General features: G+C 41.1%; 3 protein-coding genes across 5 annotated transcripts in view; 2 read left to right on the top strand and 1 right to left on the bottom strand.

Moving 5' to 3' along the window:
- Positions 1–7163, top strand: part of ddx41 (DEAD (Asp-Glu-Ala-Asp) box polypeptide 41) — a 10818-nt gene extending 3655 nt beyond the window's left edge. For both annotated transcript variants that reach the window (XM_028589761.1, XM_028589760.1), the window contains exons 5-17: positions 389–449; positions 549–685; positions 804–876; positions 973–1126; positions 1349–1485; positions 1755–1917; positions 2841–2972; positions 3097–3168; positions 3261–3357; positions 3695–3844; positions 3980–4051; positions 6486–6596; positions 6798–7163. In XM_028589761.1, coding sequence (XP_028445562.1) covers positions 389–449; positions 549–685; positions 804–876; positions 973–1126; positions 1349–1485; positions 1755–1917; positions 2841–2972; positions 3097–3168; positions 3261–3357; positions 3695–3844; positions 3980–4051; positions 6486–6596; positions 6798–6934 — 1496 coding nt within the window. In that variant the 3' untranslated portion in view covers positions 6935–7163. The remainder of the gene's footprint in view (positions 1–388; positions 450–548; positions 686–803; positions 877–972; positions 1127–1348; positions 1486–1754; positions 1918–2840; positions 2973–3096; positions 3169–3260; positions 3358–3694; positions 3845–3979; positions 4052–6485; positions 6597–6797) is intronic.
- A 107-nt stretch (positions 7164–7270) lies between these two features.
- dok3 (docking protein 3) lies at positions 7271–16724 on the top strand. The gene is made up of 5 exons (XM_028589762.1): positions 7271–7566; positions 11125–11427; positions 11728–11821; positions 12671–12858; positions 13715–16724. The coding sequence occupies exons 1-5, from the start codon at positions 7510–7512 to the stop codon at positions 14597–14599; spliced, it is 1527 nt and encodes a 508-aa protein (XP_028445563.1). The 5' UTR covers positions 7271–7509; the 3' UTR covers positions 14600–16724.
- atoh1b (atonal bHLH transcription factor 1b) lies at positions 15215–21475 on the bottom strand. Of its 2 annotated transcripts, none has more exons than XM_028589764.1 (2): positions 21458–21475; positions 15215–16431 (listed from the first exon to the last, which is right to left on the bottom strand). In XM_028589764.1, the coding sequence occupies exon 2, from the start codon at positions 16223–16225 to the stop codon at positions 15581–15583; it is 645 nt and encodes a 214-aa protein (XP_028445565.1). In that variant the 5' UTR covers positions 16226–16431; positions 21458–21475; the 3' UTR covers positions 15215–15580. The 2 variants fall into 2 exon arrangements, with proteins under 2 accessions (XP_028445565.1, XP_028445564.1); XM_028589763.1 differs by lacking the exon at positions 21458–21475 and adding an exon at positions 17488–17594.
- Positions 21476–22222: the final 747 nt, after the last annotated feature.

Consider the following 22222-nt stretch of genomic DNA (forward strand, 5'->3'; position numbering starts at 1 on the left):
TCCTAAAATAGTCTGTATTTCATTTAAAGTAGTTTTTATATACTGTACATTACACAAAAGAAAAAGAAAATCCAATCACTTTTACCTATTTTGGCCATACTGTCATATTGACCGCTCAGATTTTCATATGTCAGCTCGCGTTGTGAAGCGCGTGTCTGCGCTATTCTCCGTCGACGTGCTCTTTACAATCACTGCTGATAGACGGCTTTTTTTATATATATTTCTGATACCGAGGCGGGAGAAATCTAACCGTGGCGGACCGCCACTTGCCAATCAACATAGAGGAAACACTGTTATTAATCAGATTTACCTTGCTAAACTTACAGTTTGGGCAGAATGTTCTAAACTTGAAAACTCATTTTGAATCTTCTAATCTGTCCTCAATCAGCTCTAATGTCCGTAAAAGAAATGGCCAAAGGTATCATATATGACGATCCCATAAAAACAAGGTAAATTCTTGATCAGTGTATTCTATTTCTTTTTTTCTGTTCTATTTTTTTATTTTTATTTTGAATATACTTTTCATTTCACCTGGATGTTCTTTATAGCTGGAAGGCACCACGCTACATCCTGAATATGCCAAAGACCCGACATGAGCGCGTCAGGAAGAAGTTTCACATCCTTGTTGATGGAGACGGAATCCCTCCTCCAATCAAAAGCTTCAGGGAGATGAAGCTTCCCCCAGGTTACAACCCACGCCCTCTGTCCCACACATGAAAAACACATTGTGTGCCTGTGCGAGGCCTTCAGTGGTCCCACACAATTAACAACTGGCAAACAAATCTGCTTGTTGTTTTTTCCAGCAATTCTGAAAGGTTTGAAAAAGAAGGGAATTGTGCATCCCACACCGATTCAAATTCAAGGAATCCCTACAGTGTAAGTACATTAAATGGACATATGCTATACAACCAGACTGTGAGTTATGTTAAGTACGTGTAAACGGTTCATGAATTGACAGCGTTTTGTCTGTAGTCTGTCAGGTCGAGACATGATTGGCATAGCCTTCACTGGTTCTGGAAAGACTTTGGTCTTCACTCTGCCAATCACCATGTTTGCGCTGGAGCAGGAGAAAAGGCTGCCGTTCTTTAAGAGAGAGGGACCATATGGACTCATCATCTGTCCTTCAGTAAAACACACACACAACAAACCCACTTAATTGATGATGATGATGATGATGATGATGCAGCTTGAAATACAGCATAAAGCCTGATTGGTGGTTCCAAAAATAAACGCAGCATTTCTTACTGTTTGCACTTCAGACAGATTGCATTTACTGTGAGCAACTTTTCTTTTTTATTTGTGTGCAACTACGCATATCTGATTTGAATACCTTTTCCTTTGACTCCAGCGAGAGTTGGCGAGGCAGACTCACGGCATCATCGAGTACTACTGCAAGCTGCTGGAGGAGGAAGGAGCTCCTCAGCTGCGCACTGCCCTCTGCATCGGAGGAATGTCTGTCAAGGATCAGATGGAGGTAGTAAAACAGTAAGTAAGAGTGAAGACTCGTCTGAAAGGAATCCGTTTCTGTCTTGAATTCAGGATTTCAGTTTGAACTACTGCCACGCAAAAAAAATAAAAAATGCACGATGCAGCCACATTAAATCACTCAGAACAAAATAGGCAAAAGTTCCAATGCAATGCATTACAGAAAGCATGCATATTACAAACATTTACCTTGGCCATCTCAGAACCTAGGCACTAACAAAACTGTACTTTTAAAAAAATACTGAATGTGTACCTCCTCTTGGTTATAGTGGTGTCCACATGATGGTTGCTACCCCTGGCAGACTGATGGACTTGCTGCAGAAGAAGATGGTGAGTCTGGACATCTGCCGCTACTTGGCTCTGGATGAGGCTGATAGGATGATAGACATGGGCTTTGAGGAAGACATCAGAACCATCTTCTCTTATTTCAAGGTGAGTTTTTGAGACAGTTGTTTTTTTCCCTTGTCCTGGTTGGACAAATTGACCACTCAATGGGATATCATTGCTCTTTCCCTCAGATTTTCCCCACTGAAAAGTTATGTTGGTAATTCATTAGGGTTGGGTATTGTTTGGGTTTTTTCTGATACCGGTGCTAAATCAATAGTTTTAAAACGGTGCCGGTTTAGTGGCAACATTGAAGAGCGGCTTGTTTATTGCTAAGGCCATATGGTCAAAATTAAATGATTGATTAATAATGTAATAACAATAACTTATAACAATGACTTATTTCACCAGTAAATTGCTGGTAAATGACAAAAACAACCACCAGATGGGAAAAGGGTATTTTACAATAACTTTGAATGCACCACAAGGCCGGCGAGTTTCAAGTGAACGCACCGTCTGTGTTGTTTGTCCGACAACGGCAGCTGAAGTCAGATTGTTACGTCCCGGTGTTGGAATCCTCTACAGGGAAATACAGTCACTCTTTACACCGCTTAACGTAAGCTGTCACCATTTTAACCATTGTGTTTAATCTTGCTACTAGCTAACGGTATCGTTTTTATTCGGTCTCGTTACTACTGTTTATGTCGGAACCAGTGCCAGCTATTGGCACCGCATTTCGGTACCCAACCCTACATTTCATGCAGTTCCTCTTCAAGAATAATGCTTTATTTTCTGTCTGTAACAGTAGATGAAATAGCTTTTAACACGGTCCTGATGCTTTAAGAGGTAGCTCATTTTGTCATCACCTAAGCACTCACCATAGTTGGCCCATTAGTCCATCTTACAGCTGCTGGACTCAAGCTGTTGTAGCTGAATGTTTTATTTATTTCTCAAACAAAAATATTGCCATGAAAAACGGACCTTGTCTTTTTGAGGCTATTGGACATGGAATGTGTTATTTCCTTTTCTAGGGACAAAGGCAAACCCTGCTTTTTAGCGCCACTATGCCCAAGAAGATCCAGAACTTTGCCAAGAGTGCGCTGGTCAAACCTATCACTATCAACGTAGGCAGGGCCGGGGCTGCCAGCTTGGATGTCATCCAGGTATGTTCATTTGTCACTGAAAGAGGATTTCTGCCTTAGTCGGGGGAATTTATTGAATTCAATTTACAAACTCACTCATCATCTTAAAAATAATAAATGTGTGTGTGTTTTTGTATGTGTGCAGGAAGTGGAATATGTCAAAGAGGAGGCCAAGATGGTGTACCTGCTCGAGTGTCTCCAGAAAACACCACCTCCTGTCAGTATTTCCATGTTATGAGATTGACATGACATATACCAAAAGTCACAAAATGTCAAATGTTACAAAATATTTTGTGTTCATATCAACAGGTGCTGATATTTGCTGAGAAGAAAGCCGATGTAGATGCCATCCATGAGTATCTCTTGCTAAAAGGAGTAGAAGCGGTGGCCATCCATGGAGGAAAAGGTGCACAGAGCTCTGTTCCTATCTTTTAAAGTACATAGCAATCAGTACATAGTAATAGTGCCTGCAGAGGATTACTGTGTTTGGAGGAACCCAACCCAGCATCAAGTTTCAGAGCACTTATTATATGTACACAGCCTTACTCTTCAACTTTGTTGTAGTTGCTCATTATTACCACCAGATGCCATCCTGCTTGCAAAGGTCACCTTTTCTGCTTTATACTTTCTTTAACATTTCCAACAAACTGAAAGCATTGCAAACACTTTTCTCACATTTTCCATTTGTCATTGTCTTGCAAAATATGGTTTATGTTGACATATTTTGTTGATTTATTTTGCAGATCAGGAGGAAAGAACTAAAGCCATTGAGGCATTTAAAGAAGGAAAGAAAGATGTCTTAGTTGCCACAGACGTTGCCTCCAAGGGTCTGGATTTCCCAGCTATACAGCATGTAGTGAATTATGACATGCCTGAGGAGATAGAAAACTATGGTAACAGGACGTGTGTGTGTGGGGGGGGGTGGTCGGGGGGTGGCCTGGCCTGGCCTGGCCTGGCCTGGCCTGGCCTTCTTAAAATTGGTACAGTGTTTTTGTTCAGGCTGGTTTGGTGAAATTGTCTCGTTTCAGTCCATAGAATCGGAAGAACTGGAAGATCAGGCCAGACTGGTATTGCCACTACATTCATCAATAAAGGCTGTGGTAAGAAAAATACCAATCATGACAAACATCGGATTCATTTCTATATTGGAGTAGTGATTTTCAGAATATTATTATAGTGAATTTAGTCAGCATAATTCAGTGTTAAATGACAATAAGTTAAAGGAGACTTTAACACTATTATATGCTAGTGTCAGGTTTATGGTTGTATTTTTTTGTTTTTTACTAGAACTGTTTACATGCTTTTAATGTTCAAAAAACAAAAAAAGTCATACTGCTGCACCTTATATTCACCATGGGCGTATTATAAGAACTGGATACAGCGCTCAAGGCGGAACCTGGTTCATTTCTATAAGAGTTGCTCAGTGGCGCAGGATATGGGATAGGGATAAGGATATGGTCATTGATTTTAGGAAAGTATCCCTCCCACCATCTAAGACTTCCATTAAGGGAACGGTTTGTTGAACAGTACAAGTCTCTGGGAACCGTCATAGATAAAAACCTGAAGTTTGATGTGAATTCTGATGCAGCCTGTAAGAAGGGACAGCAATGTTTGTACTCCCTTAGGAAGTTAAACACTTTTAATGTGGATAGGAAAATTATGTCCTTATTTTATAAATCTTTTATTGAATCAGTTCTTACTTTTGCCATGATTGCTTGGTGTGGTAACCTGAACATCAGGGACAAAAAACCACCTCAGCCATATTGTGAAGGTGGCTGGAAGGTGATAGGTTTCCCACAGTCCCCCTTGATGGTTATCTTTGACCAGCAAGTACTTCGCAAGGCCCGGTCTGTATTAGACTGCACAAACCAGCCCCTTCACTCTGAGTTCGTAATACTCCCCTCAGGTTGCAGATTTAGATTACCTTGGTTCAAGACCAGTAGGAGTAAAAACTCCTGTCCCATGTGCAATAACTCAGCTTATTTTAAAATTTTAGGGGCGCAACCAGAAATTTTAGGGGCACACACAGTAAATCAACATGCTAAACAAATATTCACATTTCTACTAATTTCCACTGTATTACTAATAAATACTTTGGTAATAGATGCAGAAATTACAATGTGCTGTTTCAAATTCAGTGTCACTTTTGAAGATGCAACATAGAAGGCACCATTGCTGTCATGACAGTAAACAAAATATTAAAAAAATGTACCAACTCTAGTCTACAACTACAATGAATTCACCTTAAAATTAAACATGCATTGTTTAGGCTACTACCCTTAGGGTTGGGTACCTTTCGCATCTGAACCAATTCATACAAAAATTATACGGGTACATTTTTTTGGTACTTTCCCTCTGTAATTACAAAACAATTATTTCAGTTGCAAAAATAATTCCAAACCTATTTATCCTATGTAGTTAGAACATTGTTATTTTATTAGAATATGTTACACTCTAAAGAAATTAAACAAAAATAAAACCCCTCCCTCTCTCCTTCCAAACCCATCCCTACAACCTATTAAATTGAATAATTATTCATTTCTTACTCATTGTAACTTGTTTAGCCTGTTGTATTTTCATCATGACCGTTTTTAATTGCTCTTTAATGTTTCATGTAAAGCTCTTTGAGTTGCCTTGTTGCTGAAAGCTGCTGTAGAAATAAAGTTGCCTTGCCTTACAACCTCAGCCTGTCAGTCAGTCACCAGGGCACAGTTGCACACGGTTGAGCCTGCTACTTGTCTCAGAGGACGTGTAACGTCAACAGCACCGTGACTGTTTTAAATATCATGTAGCAGCAAACGCTGTCTGCGTGAAGTTTTTAAAAACCGTAACCATACTTGAAACCATTTTATCGGCATCACTCACTGTGACTTCAACAAAATAGCCGACGTAGTTTGCGCCGATCGCACCTCTGCGAGTGTGTGTGTTTGTGTCGGAGCACCGCTCTCTGTCAATTTTCAGAGAGGACAGATAAGCTTGCGCTTACGCGCTCAGGTACCTACGTTTCGACATTTAACGTGTAAAAAAGGGCAAATTTACTGGTCGCACATGTGCGACTGGATGTAAAATTCAGTCGCACACTCTCAAATTTTGGTCGCAAAATGCGACCATTTGGTCGCAGTCTGCAGCCCTGAATTTGAAATTCCACAGTTTGGCCACTATGTTTTAATTTGCTTCAAGGTCTGGTGCATTTCCTGGGGCCCCTCTGTGATGCTCTGTTGGAGTGCCTGTCTCTCAAAGAAGCCTAATCTGCTCTGATTGTTTCCAGTTCGCTGCTGGAGTCTGTGCTCTGCTGTCGATGTCTCTGTACAGTCCGTTGCAGCCGGGGACTGACTGCAACAGTGCATAGTGGGACTTAATACCGTGAAAAATCACCAATAACGGTTCTAAACCAAATATGATATTTTCCACCAGGAATGTAATCAGAAATTGGGTAGAAATTAACTACTATGAGCATCTGTAACATTATAGATATGACAGAAAATAAGGAAAGACAAGTCTATTTTAACATTAAGTGTACGTCTTTCCCCATAGATGAGTCGGTGTTGATGGACCTGAAAGCTCTGCTAGTTGAAGCCAAGCAGAAGGTTCCTCCAGTCCTCCAGGTGCTCCAGACAGGAGACGAGACCATGCTGGACATCGGAGGTGAGTCGTTCACACCAACTCTAGTTCATATCGCCTGCTCTAGGCCTACATGCTCTCCATTTATGGATCACTCTAATTTTCTTTGTTTTTCCCTTTTTAAATGTCGCTCTAACCTGATCTAATCTTCTCGTCTCAAATGCACAGAAGTGTGCAGTGTTTGCAAACCCTTTTGTGACATACCTGATTCTCATGTTTTCACAGGAGAGAGGGGCTGTACGTTCTGTGGCGGTCTGGGTCATCGTATTACAGACTGCCCTAAGTTGGAGGCCATGCAGACCAAGCAGGTCACCAACATCGGACGGAAAGACTACCTGGCTCACAGCTCAATGGACTTCTAAGTGTTTTTAATTAAAGAGAAGATTCTCCAATGTTAAACGGAACTGAATTTCTGAAGAAATGGTACAGCGTCACTGAACTAAGGAAGTGTATAATTTTTATCATCGCCTAACAGTTTGCAGGTTCATCAGATGAATTTTCTTTTTGACCTTTTTTTGCCCTGGATGTGTAGACTTTGTAATATACATTTTTGATACTCCAATTGTAAATAAAAAACACTCTGTTCTTTTATGTTCTTGTCTAGAATAATACAAAGGTGTGGTACCGTTTTTTTTATGGTGAGGAAGTTGCTAAAACGGGCAGAATAATGTAAAGGGAAGTTTGACTCATGAAAAAAAAGCAACACACAATGTACCCGTTGTTTTGCAACCGTTAAGTTGCAGATCAGAGATATCTTGACTTTCAGTAAGTCTAACAACTCACACAAGCAGGCAACAGAATGAAAACTGCTGGTGACGTAAAGGAAACACTTTTTCTAGTGGTGGAGAAAACCTAATTTTAACCTCCTAGTTTGTCACATCTTGACCACAGAGCATCAGGAACTAGACTGAAAGCTATACAGACAAGACTTACAAGCATGGATGTCATCTTCAAGGAAGGGAAGCTGTACCTTCGGGCAGTCAAGTTTGGAAAAGTAAGTTTTCTAGAAATTCAGCATCCTTGTGAAACGGTGATCATTGTGCCCATTGTGGCCGATATGGCAACTGAGCAGCTCGGTCAGAAATAGTGATGACATTTGGCTTTCTTGAACTGCTTAGTTAATATGAGCAAAGGCTCAATTGATAAATGTTTTTCAGAGGTTTCACGTCTTGACTAGAACATATGATATCCAAACTCATTGCAATGACAAATGAATTACTCTCTGAATGTCAACCTTGATTAAATCATACAGTGAGTTAAAGAGTGCACGACCAAAACCTGCAAGCATTTAGTAAAAAACGAATGCCAATGTTTAGACCAGTGATACTTCTCGAACAATGTTGCAACATTTTTTTCAGTGTTGTAAGTAAATTTCAGTTTTGAAAGTCTAAGACCACACACAATCCCTGCACTCTATAGGACATACAGTAGATTAAACAAGATTTTGCAGAATTTATGAAACTGCATTACACTTTTTGTCCTTAAAAACGTTTTTTAAAAACAATGTTCCTTAAGATGTTCAATGTGGTTGTTAACGCTGTAAAGTCATTCAAGTAAGCGATCCTTATATTTTATACTCCAATAGACTATTTCACATGTATAAGTAAAATAGAGTCATTGTTATTGTTCAGGCCAATGTGGAGAGGATTATTTTAAGACACAAATCGTTTTGTGTAAATATTTCCACAATCATTTCTAACTGCGGGGAAATTCATTGTTACTAATTCCACCCATGTGTGTGTCTCATCAGGTAATCTATATAATTTCATAGCAGCTGTACATTCAGACTGACTTTAATGGTGAAAATCTGGTGTTGCTCCTCCCTTATTAGATATTAATTATTAATAAGTGAGGCTGCTCACAAATGTATTACACATGAATTTTGCTGACTATTTCAGTCACTGGTTAGATCGTACCGGTGCCTAATTTTAGTAGTATGGGAAACTTGGGGAATACACAGTGTTAAAATTTCATTCAATGTGCTATTCTGATTCATAAAGATCTTAAAATAGTGGTCTTTAGATAATGTGTACGCCTAAGGTATGACAAATTCTATTTTGGATCAATATGACTTGGTGTGTGAAAATCCCTTCAGTGTGGTTTGTTCTCAATCTGAAATTAGCTACAGATCAGCACAGGGCTATTTTTTCATAAGAACCATATCTACTCTATCTATGTTTAGTTGTGGGTGGTGATGGCGCATGCCTTTGGTGTGGGAGATCTGGGTTCAATTCTCACTGCGATACATCAAACAATGTGTCCCTGAGCAAGACACTTAACCCCTAGTTACTCCAGAGGTGTGCGGCCTCCGACATATGTAGCAATTGTAAGTCGCTTTGAATAAAAGTGTCATCTAAATGACATGTAATGTAATAACAAAAGAGCAGCACTAAATAATCAAAATTAATAAACAATTAACATGTCAAATAAAGAGATTAATCATTATGTGCTTCACAAAAAAATATCTATATACTATATACAGTAAGGAAAATAAGTATTTGAACACCCTGCTATTTTGCAAGTTCTCCCACTTAGAAATCATGGAGGGGTCTGAAATTGTCATCGTAGGTGCATGTCCACTGTGAGAGACATAATAAAAAACTTGGGGAATACACAGTGTTAAAATTTCATTCAATGTGCTATTCTGATTCATAAAGATCTTAAAATAGTGGTCTTTAGATAATGTGTACGCCTAAGGTATGACAAATTCTATTTTGGATCAATATGACTTGGTGTGTGAAAATCCCTTCAGTGTGGTTTGTTCTCAATCTGAAATTAGCTACAGATCAGCACAGGGCTATTTTTTCATAAGAACCATATCTACTCTATCTATGTTTAGTTGTGGGTGGTGATGGCGCATGCCTTTGGTGTGGGAGATCTGGGTTCAATTCTCACTGCGATACATCAAACAATGTGTCCCTGAGCAAGACACTTAACCCCTAGTTACTCCAGAGGTGTGCGGCCTCCGACATATGTAGCAATTGTAAGTCGCTTTGAATAAAAGTGTCATCTAAATGACATGTAATGTAATAACAAAAGAGCAGCACTAAATAATCAAAATTAATAAACAATTAACATGTCAAATAAAGAGATTAATCATTATGTGCTTCACAAAAAAATATCTATATACTATATACAGTAAGGAAAATAAGTATTTGAACACCCTGCTATTTTGCAAGTTCTCCCACTTAGAAATCATGGAGGGGTCTGAAATTGTCATCGTAGGTGCATGTCCACTGTGAGAGACATAATAAAAACTTGGGGAATACACAGTGTTAAAATTTCATTCAATGTGCTATTCTGATTCATAAAGATCTTAAAATAGTGGTCTTTAGATAATGTGTACGCCTAAGGTATGACAAATTCTATTTTGGATCAATATGACTTGGTGTGTGAAAATCCCTTCAGTGTGGTTTGTTCTCAATCTGAAATTAGCTACAGATCAGCACAGGGCTATTTTTTCATAAGAACCATATCTACTCTATCTATGTTTAGTTGTGGGTGGTGATGGCGCATGCCTTTGGTGTGGGAGATCTGGGTTCAATTCTCACTGCGATACATCAAACAATGTGTCCCTGAGCAAGACACTTAACCCCTAGTTACTCCAGAGGTGTGCGGCCTCCGACATATGTAGCAATTGTAAGTCGCTTTGAATAAAAGTGTCATCTAAATGACATGTAATGTAATAACAAAAGAGCAGCACTAAATAATCAAAATTAATAAACAATTAACATGTCAAATAAAGAGATTAATCATTATGTGCTTCACAAAAAAATATCTATATACTATATACAGTAAGGAAAATAAGTATTTGAACACCCTGCTATTTTGCAAGTTCTCCCACTTAGAAATCATGGAGGGGTCTGAAATTGTCATCGTAGGTGCATGTCCACTGTGAGAGACATAATAAAAAAAGAAAATCCAGAAATCACAATGTATGATTATTTAACTATTTATTTGTATGATACAGCTGCAAATAAGTATTTGAACACCTGAGAAAATCAATGTTAATATTTGGTACAGTAGCCTTTGTTTGCAAGTACAGAGGTCAAACGTTTCCTGTAGTTTTTCACCAGGTTTGCACACACTGCAGGAGGGATTTTGGCCCACTCCTCCACACAGATCTTCTCTAGATCAGTCAGGTTTCTGGGCTGTCGCTGAAAAGCACGGAGTTTGAGCTCCCTCCAAAGATTCTCTATTGGGTTTAGGTCTGGAGACTGGCTAGGCCACGCCAGAACCTTGATATGCTTCTTACAGAGCCACTCCTTGGTTATCCTGGCTGTGTGCTTCGGCTCATTGTCATGTTGGAAGACCCAGCCTTGACCATGATCTCGGTGTCATCCGTCAACCGTAGAAACGTTTGAGCCATCCAGTCAATGATTTTTTTTTTAAACAGGGCTCAAACCACGTGAAGCAGAAATGTAAGCTGTGTGTCGTCTGCATAACAATTGCCATACAGATGCCATACTTGCTAATGTTAAAATAACATACAATTAAATGCCATTTAAGGACCTATTAACAGTATCCATTTCCCCTCTGTAATCTACTACAGAAAACATGGCGGAAAGTATCGGTGGTGCTATTTAAGCCCAGCTCCATGGGGGTCGGGCGGTTGGAGCTCTCGACTGTACTTGATAACAATGCTGCTACCGACCAGAAGAAAGTCGGTCGGTATAAAACACCTGAAAGAAAAGTGGTGCGTCTAAGTGACTGCCTCAGTGCCATCCCTGCGCCAAAGGAGTCTTGCCCTTCTGGGTGCACTGCCTTCTACGTACACACCATTCAGTGCACCTACACCCTGGCCTCCACGACAAGCCAGGACTGGCTAAGTGCCCTCTGTCTTCTGGCCTTCCAGGTATTTCACAACTCTCCTCATGACCAGTGCACCTTTCCCCTTTTTCATTTTTTTTATATCAGGAGTAGTGTTATCATTTGGGAAAGGTGGTGATAAACATTCCCCACAATCAGAAATAGAGAGATAGCACAATGAGGAAGTTAATACAGTATCTGTAACTTCTGTCTCTTCACTTCTCTAATTTTTGTGCTTGCACAAGCTATGTTTTTTCCTTGTGTCTTACATCTTTGAAGTCGTAAAACAGTGATAAGAGGTTGGTGTACACTCCATGTAATGTTTGCCATGCCACTGTGTTTACAGAAGGATCCTGGGGAATCAGACAAACGGGCTTTCGAGAGAGGAAATGGCTTGACCATGGAGGACAATGACCTTTACTCATCTTGGAAAACCGCCGGTAATGCTCGTCAGTCTGCAGGCGCCAGCTGATCAGTCAACAAACAATTGAAATTAACATTCGGTTTAGGGAGTGCCAGCTGAAGTGGTACTCATCAGAAACCAGCATAAACTGTATTATTCTCTCCTACCAGGGGATGCATTTAAAGGATTAATTTCCATAGTTTTCCCAATACTTTCCTATAAGTATTTATAGCATGCTGACCAAGGTGACCGTTGAGATCTGGGAACATGTCAACGTTGCTAAAGGGGAACGTATACAAATTATTAGGGGGGGAGAGTTGGTCAGAGAAGGGGGAGGGTATTGTCATTTTTCTTTTGGCTAAATGTAGAAAACTTCAAAGAAATTGTAAGACACTGAAATTATCCTTTAACAAGGTTGTAAGAGTAAATTGGCAAATGTATCATAATAAAGGTAAAAGACCGTGAAGAAGCTAGCAGTGTGGTTTAAATGTCATGGCATCATAATCATAAATTCAAGACTTCAGCAGAAACCTTGAATATGGGTGAGCAGTAGCTAAAGCCACTAATTTATTCAAACATGAACGACAGAATGTAACAGCGTCAGCAAATTCTGGCTTACACACATTTATTTCTTTTTATTTCCTAATGGATTACACTTCTCCTAAAACAAAATCCAGGCAGTCCAGTCACACAGAGAGATTAGTAGAAGCAATTTCAACTCAGCCTTTTTCTATATGAGAATATATTTGCTGTATTGCCTTTGCGGATATATTCCTGCACATACTTTATATGAAAAATCTAGTACTTTCATGTGTAGTTATGCTGCACTAACCGGTGTGCTGTGATGTTTTAAGTGACAAATATGTTCATGTCTTCTCATGTTTAGAGCTGAGCCTTCCTCCAAACCAGTACCAAGTGACTGTCCAGAGCACAGAGGCATCCAGGAGGTGCAAGTTGTCTGGGGACTATCTGATCTCCCCAGAAAAAGAGGCTGTGATACTGCTGGCCATCAATACTGGTCACATATTCTATCGCTGGCCGTATAGGCACTTACGCAAGTTTGGACAGGTTGAGGTAAAGTTCCTATGAATTTCCCTCTATTGGAAAGGGTGCAAAAAAGAATTCAAACTGCATCCCCATACTCATGATACACCTGACATTCTGCTCAGATCAGTCACATAACTTTGAAGGTTACCCTTCTAATGTTTTCTATGGTTGGCAGCTGGTTGGCTTAGCTTAGCACAAAGACTTGAAACGGGAAAAAGAGCTAGCCTTGCTCAGTCTGTCCAAAAGTAACATTATCAACCAACCAGCACTGCACGAAAACTGAAGAGTAACACGCACCACTATCATGTCTGTGGTAACTATTAGCTGGAGCCACATGCCCATTAGCTAAGCTTAGCTTATCACAAATACTGTAAACATGGGGGAGACAAGCTCTGTCCAAAGGCAACTAAATCCACCTACCAGCACTTCTAAAGGTCACAAATTAACACGTTACATATTGTTTGTTTATTCTGTACTAAAACTAAAGTGTAAAAACGACAAGTTACAGGTTAACTTTTGGATGGACCACGGCTAGCTATTCCCCCGCCCCCCGTTTACAGTCTTTGCGCTAAACTAAGCTAAGCTAAGCTAATGGGCAGGTGGCTCCAGCTAATAGTTACCACAGACATGATAGTGGTGCGTGTTACCCTTCAGTTTTTGTGCAGTGCTGGTTGGTTGATTTTGTTACCTTTGGACAGAGCTGGGCTAGTGGTTTCTCCCGTTTCCAGTCTTTGTGCTAAGCTAAGCTAATTTGCTGCTGGCTGTCGCTGCATATGTGTGTTCTCAATTTTCTCATCTATCTCTCAGAGAGAAAGCAAATAAATATATTTCCAAAAATGTCAAACTATTCCTTTAAGATGTGTGTTAATGCATGTGATTGCAGGATGGGTTCAGCATTGAGGCAGGCCGTCGCTGTGAGTCAGGAGAAGGAGTGTTCGTCTTCCTGTCCAAACATGGTCTCCAGATCATGCAGGCTATAACAAAGCAGTGCTCTGTGGAGAGGAGGTCCTCTGTCCAGCCGCTCAGTCTCCATAGGGGATCATTATCTGACCTGTCTCCTGTTATACTCCCAACCACAACCACCTGTCTCTCTGGCGCTCCTGTCTACAGTTCTGCAGATGTTTCTGATGACGCAGAGGACGAGTCCGACAATCACTACTCTACTATTAATGACAACCCTGAACAAAAATTTAAGCGGCTATCTCTTGTCGAAACTTATCTCTGTAAAAGCAAGGAGGATGCGGGAGAGGAAGATGAGGATGAACGGTGTTGTTCCCTGGATGCTGAACACCTGGACAATGTCATTGACGACACCATTTATTACAACCTAAGGAGAGCCACGCCTCCTATGATCAAATGCGATGATCTCAGACCTGAGATAGACTCAGAGGGCATCTATTCGGATGTGAACATAACTGATTCTCCCTTAAATCCCCAGCTGCATCTCTTCTCGCCACCCCTGCCTCCGCCCGTTCCCCAGCATCCTCCCTCCACCCTTAACCCAACTTACGCCCAACTCAAGCCCCGATACCAGCGTCAGCCCCCTGCAAATAACTACATCCAGCCAGGGTACAATGCACAGGCACAGGCACAGGCGGTAGATGACAAGAAGGAGATGGAGGAGGCCATCAGCTCCTCTACCTATGTTACCCCCACTGAGGCCCCTGGCAGTTTTAAACACAGGCTGGCAGAAATCATTTCTAAGGACCTGGCAAAGTTCCAGCCACCTCTTCCCTCCGGAGCGGGCAGCACCACATTTTCTCAGTAGGCTATTAGTTAACAGACAGACCAGGAGGAACAATTTGAACCATGATAGACTGTCATAAAGCATAATTAGTTCCTTTTTTTTCTTTGAAATCCCCTACGCTGGTAACATTAGGCATTAGATTTTGGCTCGCAGATGTTTGTTTGTTTATGTGTAGCCTGTTGGATGAAAAATGCATCTGGAATACAATAATTTCTATGGATTGTTTTTGCAAAAAGAGGATTCAAGTATTGCTGTTCTTCACTGCTGGGATGTTAGAGAAGCCATATGTGCTGCAATATCTTTAATGGGACATTATTAGCTGATAGGCTGAATGAACACTTTCATTGTGGGAATAGCTTTGAAAAAAAGTGTCCTTGTTAACATTCAGTGAGTTAAACAACATCTTTGGAAATAGCTTCTTCTAGTTCATTTTATTCCTCGTTAACTCCCTCTCTTAAAGAGAATAAGTTGGTTTTGTCACATACAAATCAACAGCTTTGCAGCAACTACTGCATTTGACAGTCCGCTTCACGTAGTAGAAATAGTGACATGTAACTCACTCAGTATATTAAAATGTATTGCTGACCAAAAAAATTAAATAGACAACGCACACTCATGTCTTAAGTATATCTTTATTGTAGCAAAACAATCCTCATAAAATACCCCATAGCTATACATAAATATCAAAATAATTGTTTTTTTTTAATTTAGACAAATGTCACTAATGACACAGGGAATGTCTTTAGTGATGGTTCATGGCATAAAGTGCATTAAAAAAAGGCCTCTGGGTGTTCATCGAGGCCGTAGGAAGTAAAGAATTCAAGATCTCAGTAGGTGTTTTGTCATTGGCAGTGCGTCATCTAAGCTATTAAAAAATAACAGGAGAATATTAGAGGACTATCTGATATGATCAACATGTCTACAAGCTGTAGTATTTGGCTCTCCTGGTTCATTCTATGACAGACACGGCGCCATAAACGGTGACAATCAGTGGTTTCCTAGTTACTGTCTTCCACTCGGACTTTCCTCCGTGTCACTGAGGTGCGAAGATTCCCCATCACTGCTGTTGGAAGAAGTCATTGATTGATTTGAACCCAAGTCACTGAGAGAGTGAATCAGACTCCTCCTGGAGGTCTTGTCCGCTGCGCCTGGACGGGGACTCCTGCACTCAGGGTGAACCACACCGGTCAGCAGCTCCGACAGCTCATTGATGTAAATCTGCGCCATTTGGAGGGTGTCGTACTTGGACAACTTCCTCTCGTTTTCCAGCGAGGGGATGACGCTCCTCAGCTCGTCAAACGCCTGGTTGAGGCCGTGCATCCTTCTCCTTTCCCTGGCGTTGGCTGCGACGCGCCTGTGTTTCTGCGGGCCAAAGTGGCTCACCCTGTCTCCCTCTGCTGCCTTGTCAGAGTCTGTCTCCGCGATGCCTGCAGCGGACACGCAGTCAGGAAGTTTGCTCATCGGCTCAAGTTTGTCCAGCGAGAGGCCCGCGTCTCCAGCGCCGTGCGCGTCCCTCCTGGAGAACGCATGGAGTGAATTAGAAGAAATCCAAGTCTTGGAGTTGACGTAGGGAATGTTGCGCTGCGGCAGCAGGGTGAAATCCTCTGGGTACTCCGGCCAGCTTGAAAGCTCAGCTTTTGCAGTCATCACGGCAATGGCCTGTGGTCGTGCACGGCAGCGAAAAGGTCACACAAGAAGAGTCTGGCTTATGCTCTCGCTCTCGTCTCTGGAGAGGTTTGCACTGCGCCAGCAATTTATACAGCCTCCCCTCAGTCACCTTGGTGTCACTCCCAGCCCGCCGACAGCCCTGCAGCCTCAGGAGGCAGCAGCCAATCGCGCAATCCCCTCTGACCCTGTCAACGAACAATTAGACAAAGCTCGACTTTTTTTTTCTCCTTTTGTGCATTGTAACTCAATCACGAACTTGTTGTTATCCTCACACAGGGGGGGAGCCGAGAGTATTAATCATTTAAGAGCGTGGCTTATTTGTTTGAAAAGGTGATCTACTCTTGTTGAGTAAATTCTGGTCCGCATGTCTGCTGGCGTTTATTATAGTTCCCCAGAAATAATAAAAAAAAGTAACAAGTGCGCATGCCGAAGCTGTTCTTTAACATGTCAGACTATTAATAAACAACTTGTGCTTGCAGCTTTGACTTCTTGAGGGTTTTCTTTTCTTTTCCCCCCTGAATTAATATTTTCCAGGTAGGCTATTTTAATTAATTATTTAAAAAGTTAAGCCCATCCGATATACATTTTTGTGTGTTGTGCAGTTTCTCATCATGAGCAACATGGAAGGTTCTCCTTCCTCGGGTAGGACCCTTGAGGGATATCTGGCAGCGTTGAGGTTTGTTCTCAAACAAACAGTAGGTGGACAATCTTTCGCGGATTATTTGCAGAAGAATAATAAAACGAACAGGTGGAAGGCCAGTCCTGAGACACACCTGTCTATAACAGAGCTATAACTGATAAGTTGTCCGAAGGCGATTTATGAATCATTTAGCAAGGGTCAAATACGCCATCACGCAAAACGTTCCATTTATTTCTATAACAATAACAATAATTATGATTATTATTATTATTATTATTATTATTATTATTATTATTATTATTATTATTATAACATGTTATTTCCCAAGTGTGACCAAATCAAATCAGACGAATTCATTTTGATTAGACACGTGGCCCCTGTGCCTATCAGCTGGTGTCCCCTGGCAACACACAACACACACACACACACACACACACACACACACACACACACACACACACACTAACACACTAACACCTCTGTCACAACCAGTGTTACCCACGTCTCCCATATGCCGCGTGCAGCTACAACTCAGAGCTTCCACACTGACACTCAGTGCTCTGACACAGGAGCTATAATCACTCATTAGGTCATCAATTACATGAGAGGAACCAGTGCAACATCCGCGCAGCGCCGGCCGGCCGGTGGGACATCTGAGATGTTGGGATGATGGAGACTTAGACAAATTTAGCATTCAGTGCCCCTCTCTCTTCTTCTTCTTCTTCTTCTTCTTCTTCTTCTTCTTCTTCTTCTTCTTCTTCTTCTTCTTCTCTGTTTGTGTAGTCTATGTGTGTGTGTGACAGTCGGGGTCGAGGCACTGGTAAAGAAAATCACCGTGACCTGCCTCGCCGCCAGCAGTGTAATGAGGCCTGGTCTTAGTTGAATAAATCGGCACGCTCTCCGTCCCGGGGTGTCCATTCATTTTTTTTTTTTTTTTTGGGGGGGTGGGCTACATGAATATTTAATTCCTTCAGCCCCACTGCCAGCGCAACAGCCTGCATCCCTGCGCGCAGGCTTTAAAAATGCGGCTGCATTTCCCATCTGGTGCGGGGCGTGTGGCAGAGAGGCCGAGGAGGTGTGAGGGACACTGCTCAGGTCAGCTTCGATACTGACCTCCTGCAAGAGAGAGACTGATGTCTCCCAGCACTCAGGGAGGCGGAGGGGAGGGGAGAGGGAGGAAGCAGGACTGGCAACTGGCGAGTTTGGGCAACTTTCAGTGCTGCTCCAAGCTGCGATGTTGGGGAGCTGTATGCAGTGGTGGAAGAAGTAGCCAGACTCAAAGCTTTTACTTCATACCACAGCGTAAAACTGCTCTGTTAAAAGTAAAAGTCCTGCATTTTAAATCTTACTTTAGTAAAAGTGCAAAAGTATTCCAAATATAGCCTACTTAAAGTAGGCCTACTAGTGAAAGTTGTCCTGCAGAATGGCCAATTTCAGAATCATGTAGGCCTATTTATATTACTACATACTAATGATTGATACATTCATCACCTTAAAGTTGCATCTGGTAAAGGTGGAGCTAATTTTAATAACTTTATACACTGCTGGGTATAGCTTAACCCAGTGGTTCCCAACCTGGGGTCCGGGCACCCCCAGGGGGGGCGGCAAAGATCACAAGGGGGGGCGCGAGTCTTTATCTGGTTTGAGGTTGAGGTAAAAAAAATTGTTTTGCACATGTTAAACAGATGATGATAATACACTAGAATATCTAATGTATTCAAAAGTCTGTATGAAAATTATATATTTTGTTGTATCCTCGTTTTTCCTGCCGCCACGGCATCACTATTTTATGAATGAAACATGGAGGAGAGACGTAACAGTGCTGATAACTGCTCTGTATCAAAAAAGAAAGTAAGGCTCTATCTCGAGAGTTACATCAACTTCGGTTTCGGGCGGGGGGGCTCAGCTTTTCTTAGACATGAGTAGGGGGGGCGCCAAGGAAAAAAGGTTGGGAACCACTGGCTTAACCTATAATAATAATAATAATAGCCATTTACCATAATATATTAGTTTATTTATATTTTGTAAAATAAATCTGAAAAGTAACTAAAGCTGTCAAATAAATGTAGTGGTGTAAAAAGTACAAAAATTGCCTACAACATGTAGTGGATTAGAAGTATGAGGTAGTATACAATGGAAATATTCAAAGTACAATTAGACCTACATGAAAATTATAGGTTACTTATGTATAATACTTGAGTAAATGTACTTACCAGTAGTTACATTCAACCACTGCTCATATGCAAAATTCCACCCTCCCTTAAAAGTGTAAAGTAATTTCCATATTTATTAAAAGGGGTAAACCATAATGCACAAATACTTCATTACAAGTATGCATTTAAAATCGTACTTAAAGGAACATGCCGACTTATTGGGACTTTAGCTTATTCACCGTATCCCCCAGAGTCAGATGAGTCCATACATACCCTTCTCATCTCTGTGCGTGTTGTAACTCTGTCTGGCGCACCCACCACTAGCCTACCTCCAACTAGCCTACTGCTCCCAATAAGTGCCAAAATAACGCCAACATTTTCCTATTTACATGTTGTGATTAGTATAGTCACAGCGTGTACAAATAACAAGGTCACATGAGACGCAGCCATCTTCTAACCGTATACAAACTGGGAATTATATTCTCAGGAAGGTGAAGCACTGCTACTTCTGCTACTTGGGCGGAGTGATTTGCACGCAGCACCTGAGAAGCCCCGTGGTGAGGAGCAGAGAGTAACAGTAGTGCTTTGCCTTTCTGAGAATATATCAATCAATCTGTGAATAAGCTAAAGTGCCAATAAGTCGGCGTGTTCCTTTAAAGCAGCATTTTAGGTTGTGGTTGGTGAAGGTGTAGATCATCTTAACGGCTTTAAATATGGTTGGGTCCTTTAATTTGTATTAATGCATCATATTTTACCAACTGTAAGTCAAATCTGAATCTGCAAAGTAGCTTGCAACTATTGGCTCTCCAATAAATCTAGTGGAATAAAAAGCACAGTCCCCGTCTCCGTTCCAAAAGGCAAGTTATCAGAGGAATCGCTGCGTGAAACCCAGAACACACTCAAAATGGAACACAGATAGAGATTTCTGGCTCCTTGACTCTCTGACTCATGATAAAACAGGAACAGGTAGGCTGTAAATACTGCTGACTGCAGCAGAATGTAAACAAGTTGGATCAATTTGTTCACAGTAAGGAGCTGTGTGTTTTTTTGCCTCCAAGTGCTCCTTGTAAACTCCTTGAACAGGCTGTAGTGTCAGATGTAACATCACACAATGCAAAAACAACAAACGTTGTCAGATGTTGGCACAAAATGCCTCAGCAACATTGCAACACCGTTTATAGCCAATAATTGGTTGGACAATATGTCACCAACTTGGCAACCAGAGCATCATAGACAACTGCAGCTGCCAGAAGACGTTGGTGACGGACCTGGCAACAGTCCCAACAGTTTATGTTGACCCGTTTAAACCCTAAACCCCAACCAGCCAACCACAGCAGCACCCTTTTGTGTCAACACATGCTCCATGGCTGCTATTTAACTCTTATTAACCATCTAAAGTTGTTACAGCGCACACTGTAGGTGGTTGTAACTGGTGAGCATGAGTAATGCCTCTCAACCAATCACACTGTTTGGTTGCAGCTGAACATCGTAAAATACTGCACTGAATGTTTTGTAGCAGTAGTCGGTTCGTCGTGGGCTGATAACAGAGAGAGTCAGAGAAGTTCCAATTATAATACATTGTCTCATGTTCTAATTTCTTGTAAATGAAGTAGGCCTAATAGTGAAATTAAAGCAGTCCTCGTTTCACTGGGGACGCCTTTAAAGCTCCTCAATTATCCCTGGGGAACCGTTGCCCCAAGCGATCTATAATGAATTCAACTCTATTTTTGGAGGCTTTCGTTTGAAGTGTGGTGTCTGTTTCATTGTCCACCTGTTCAAGACATTACAACACATCATAAGAACAATACACACCACATCTAGACTCAGAACACTTATAATTTATGGGTCTGTAATTTTGTAATAATTTCCCAATAAAAGAAAAAGGTAATTTGGTACTAATTATAAGGGAAATTGGATTTTTGTCAAAAGAATTGCTCCATTTAAACCCAAGTAACTATTATGAATTTATTATTCATATGTTAAGTTCTATGCTTGCCTGTTTAATAAAAAAAAAGTTCACCTGACCTGCTGATTCTTTTGATACCCTCCATTAGAAGGAATTAATTGGAAGTGTACCAATTGAGCACTGTCTCCATTTTCTTATAATCACTATTACATAGACTAGTTATTTCCATGAACATTTCACAGAAATAATTTGGAAATCAGTCACTCTAAAAAAAAAAAAAAGTACAACAAGGTTTGATTACACTACTATAGACACAATTTTATAAATACATCCCTAAAGAAATGAATGTAAACATTGTAATATTGCTTTTTTATGTGAATTTCAATATTACACAATACACATTTTATTGTGTTCACTCCTTGTGACCCAACCTTACTATAGGCCTACATTTAGAATGCTTTTATCATAAATATATAATAGCACAGGCTACAAACAGGCCTACATGAGTTTACCTCAGAAACAATGAGTAGGGTTTCCTTCCTCGCTGTCTTGGGTCTTGTATACAGTGAGCCATCGTTTTGCCTTGTCTCTCTCTGTTGTTTTAATTAAAGACTCCTTAATTTCGCAACAATAGAGCGTTTCCATTTTTTCCAAACAATCATGCACCAAGAACAGTGAACCTCTTGATGTTGGGAGCCGTCTACTCTGTAATTATCCCCACACACCCGGAGCTATACGGAGGTGGTTCTCCTAAGCAAAGAGAGAACTCTTAATGCCGGGGTTTCAGACGCAAATTAGGACAATTAGCGGCCTCATTAATTTGGGGAAAAGGAAGTAATATTCTAGTTAACGTGACGGTTCATTAAGTCAATATTATCTGTGGTAGGAGGCTAATTTGATGAACTCTGAGCGAAGGACAATAGGAGACTATGCTGAGTCTGCAGGCCTGAAACGACTTTAGTTTTTGGGCACGTTAATTAACACGTTTCGCTGTAAACATTCCGCACATTTCATCGCGAGAGTGGCTGCACACCCGGCGGCTCCACTGAATTGGAAGGAAATGTCGCGATGCCTGAAATCCAGTCTCTGCAGGGGGTCTTTTCTGTACGCGACGCAGGGTATAGACGGGCCCCGCGGGGCCAGCCGTTAACGCAGCATGACTGGATAACAAAGCAGGTCTTCAAAGTCAGACCTGCACCATTGATCACAGGTGTTAACAGATGCCTTTTGTATGGCACGTGTCTTACAAAAAACGGCAAAATAAGTTATGTTAAGTA

Source organism: Perca flavescens, chromosome 10 (assembly GCF_004354835.1).
Source record: "Perca flavescens isolate YP-PL-M2 chromosome 10, PFLA_1.0, whole genome shotgun sequence".
In the NCBI taxonomy this organism is placed as follows: Eukaryota; Metazoa; Chordata; class Actinopteri; order Perciformes; family Percidae; genus Perca; species Perca flavescens.

Excerpts from the sequence above, each read along its gene's own strand:
- dok3 (XM_028589762.1), top strand. The coding sequence starts at position 7,510 with ATGGATGTCATCTTCAAGGAAGGGAAGCTGTACCTTCGGGCAGTCAAG. Across the intron at positions 11,428-11,727 it reads TCTGTCTTCTGGCCTTCCAG|AAGGATCCTGGGGAATCAGA; the intron begins GTATTTCACAAC and ends CTGTGTTTACAG. Across the intron at positions 11,822-12,670 it reads CTCATCTTGGAAAACCGCCG|AGCTGAGCCTTCCTCCAAAC; the intron begins GTAATGCTCGTC and ends TCTCATGTTTAG.
- atoh1b (XM_028589764.1), bottom strand. The coding sequence starts at position 16,225 with ATGACTGCAAAAGCTGAGCTTTCAAGCTGGCCGGAGTACCCAGAGGAT.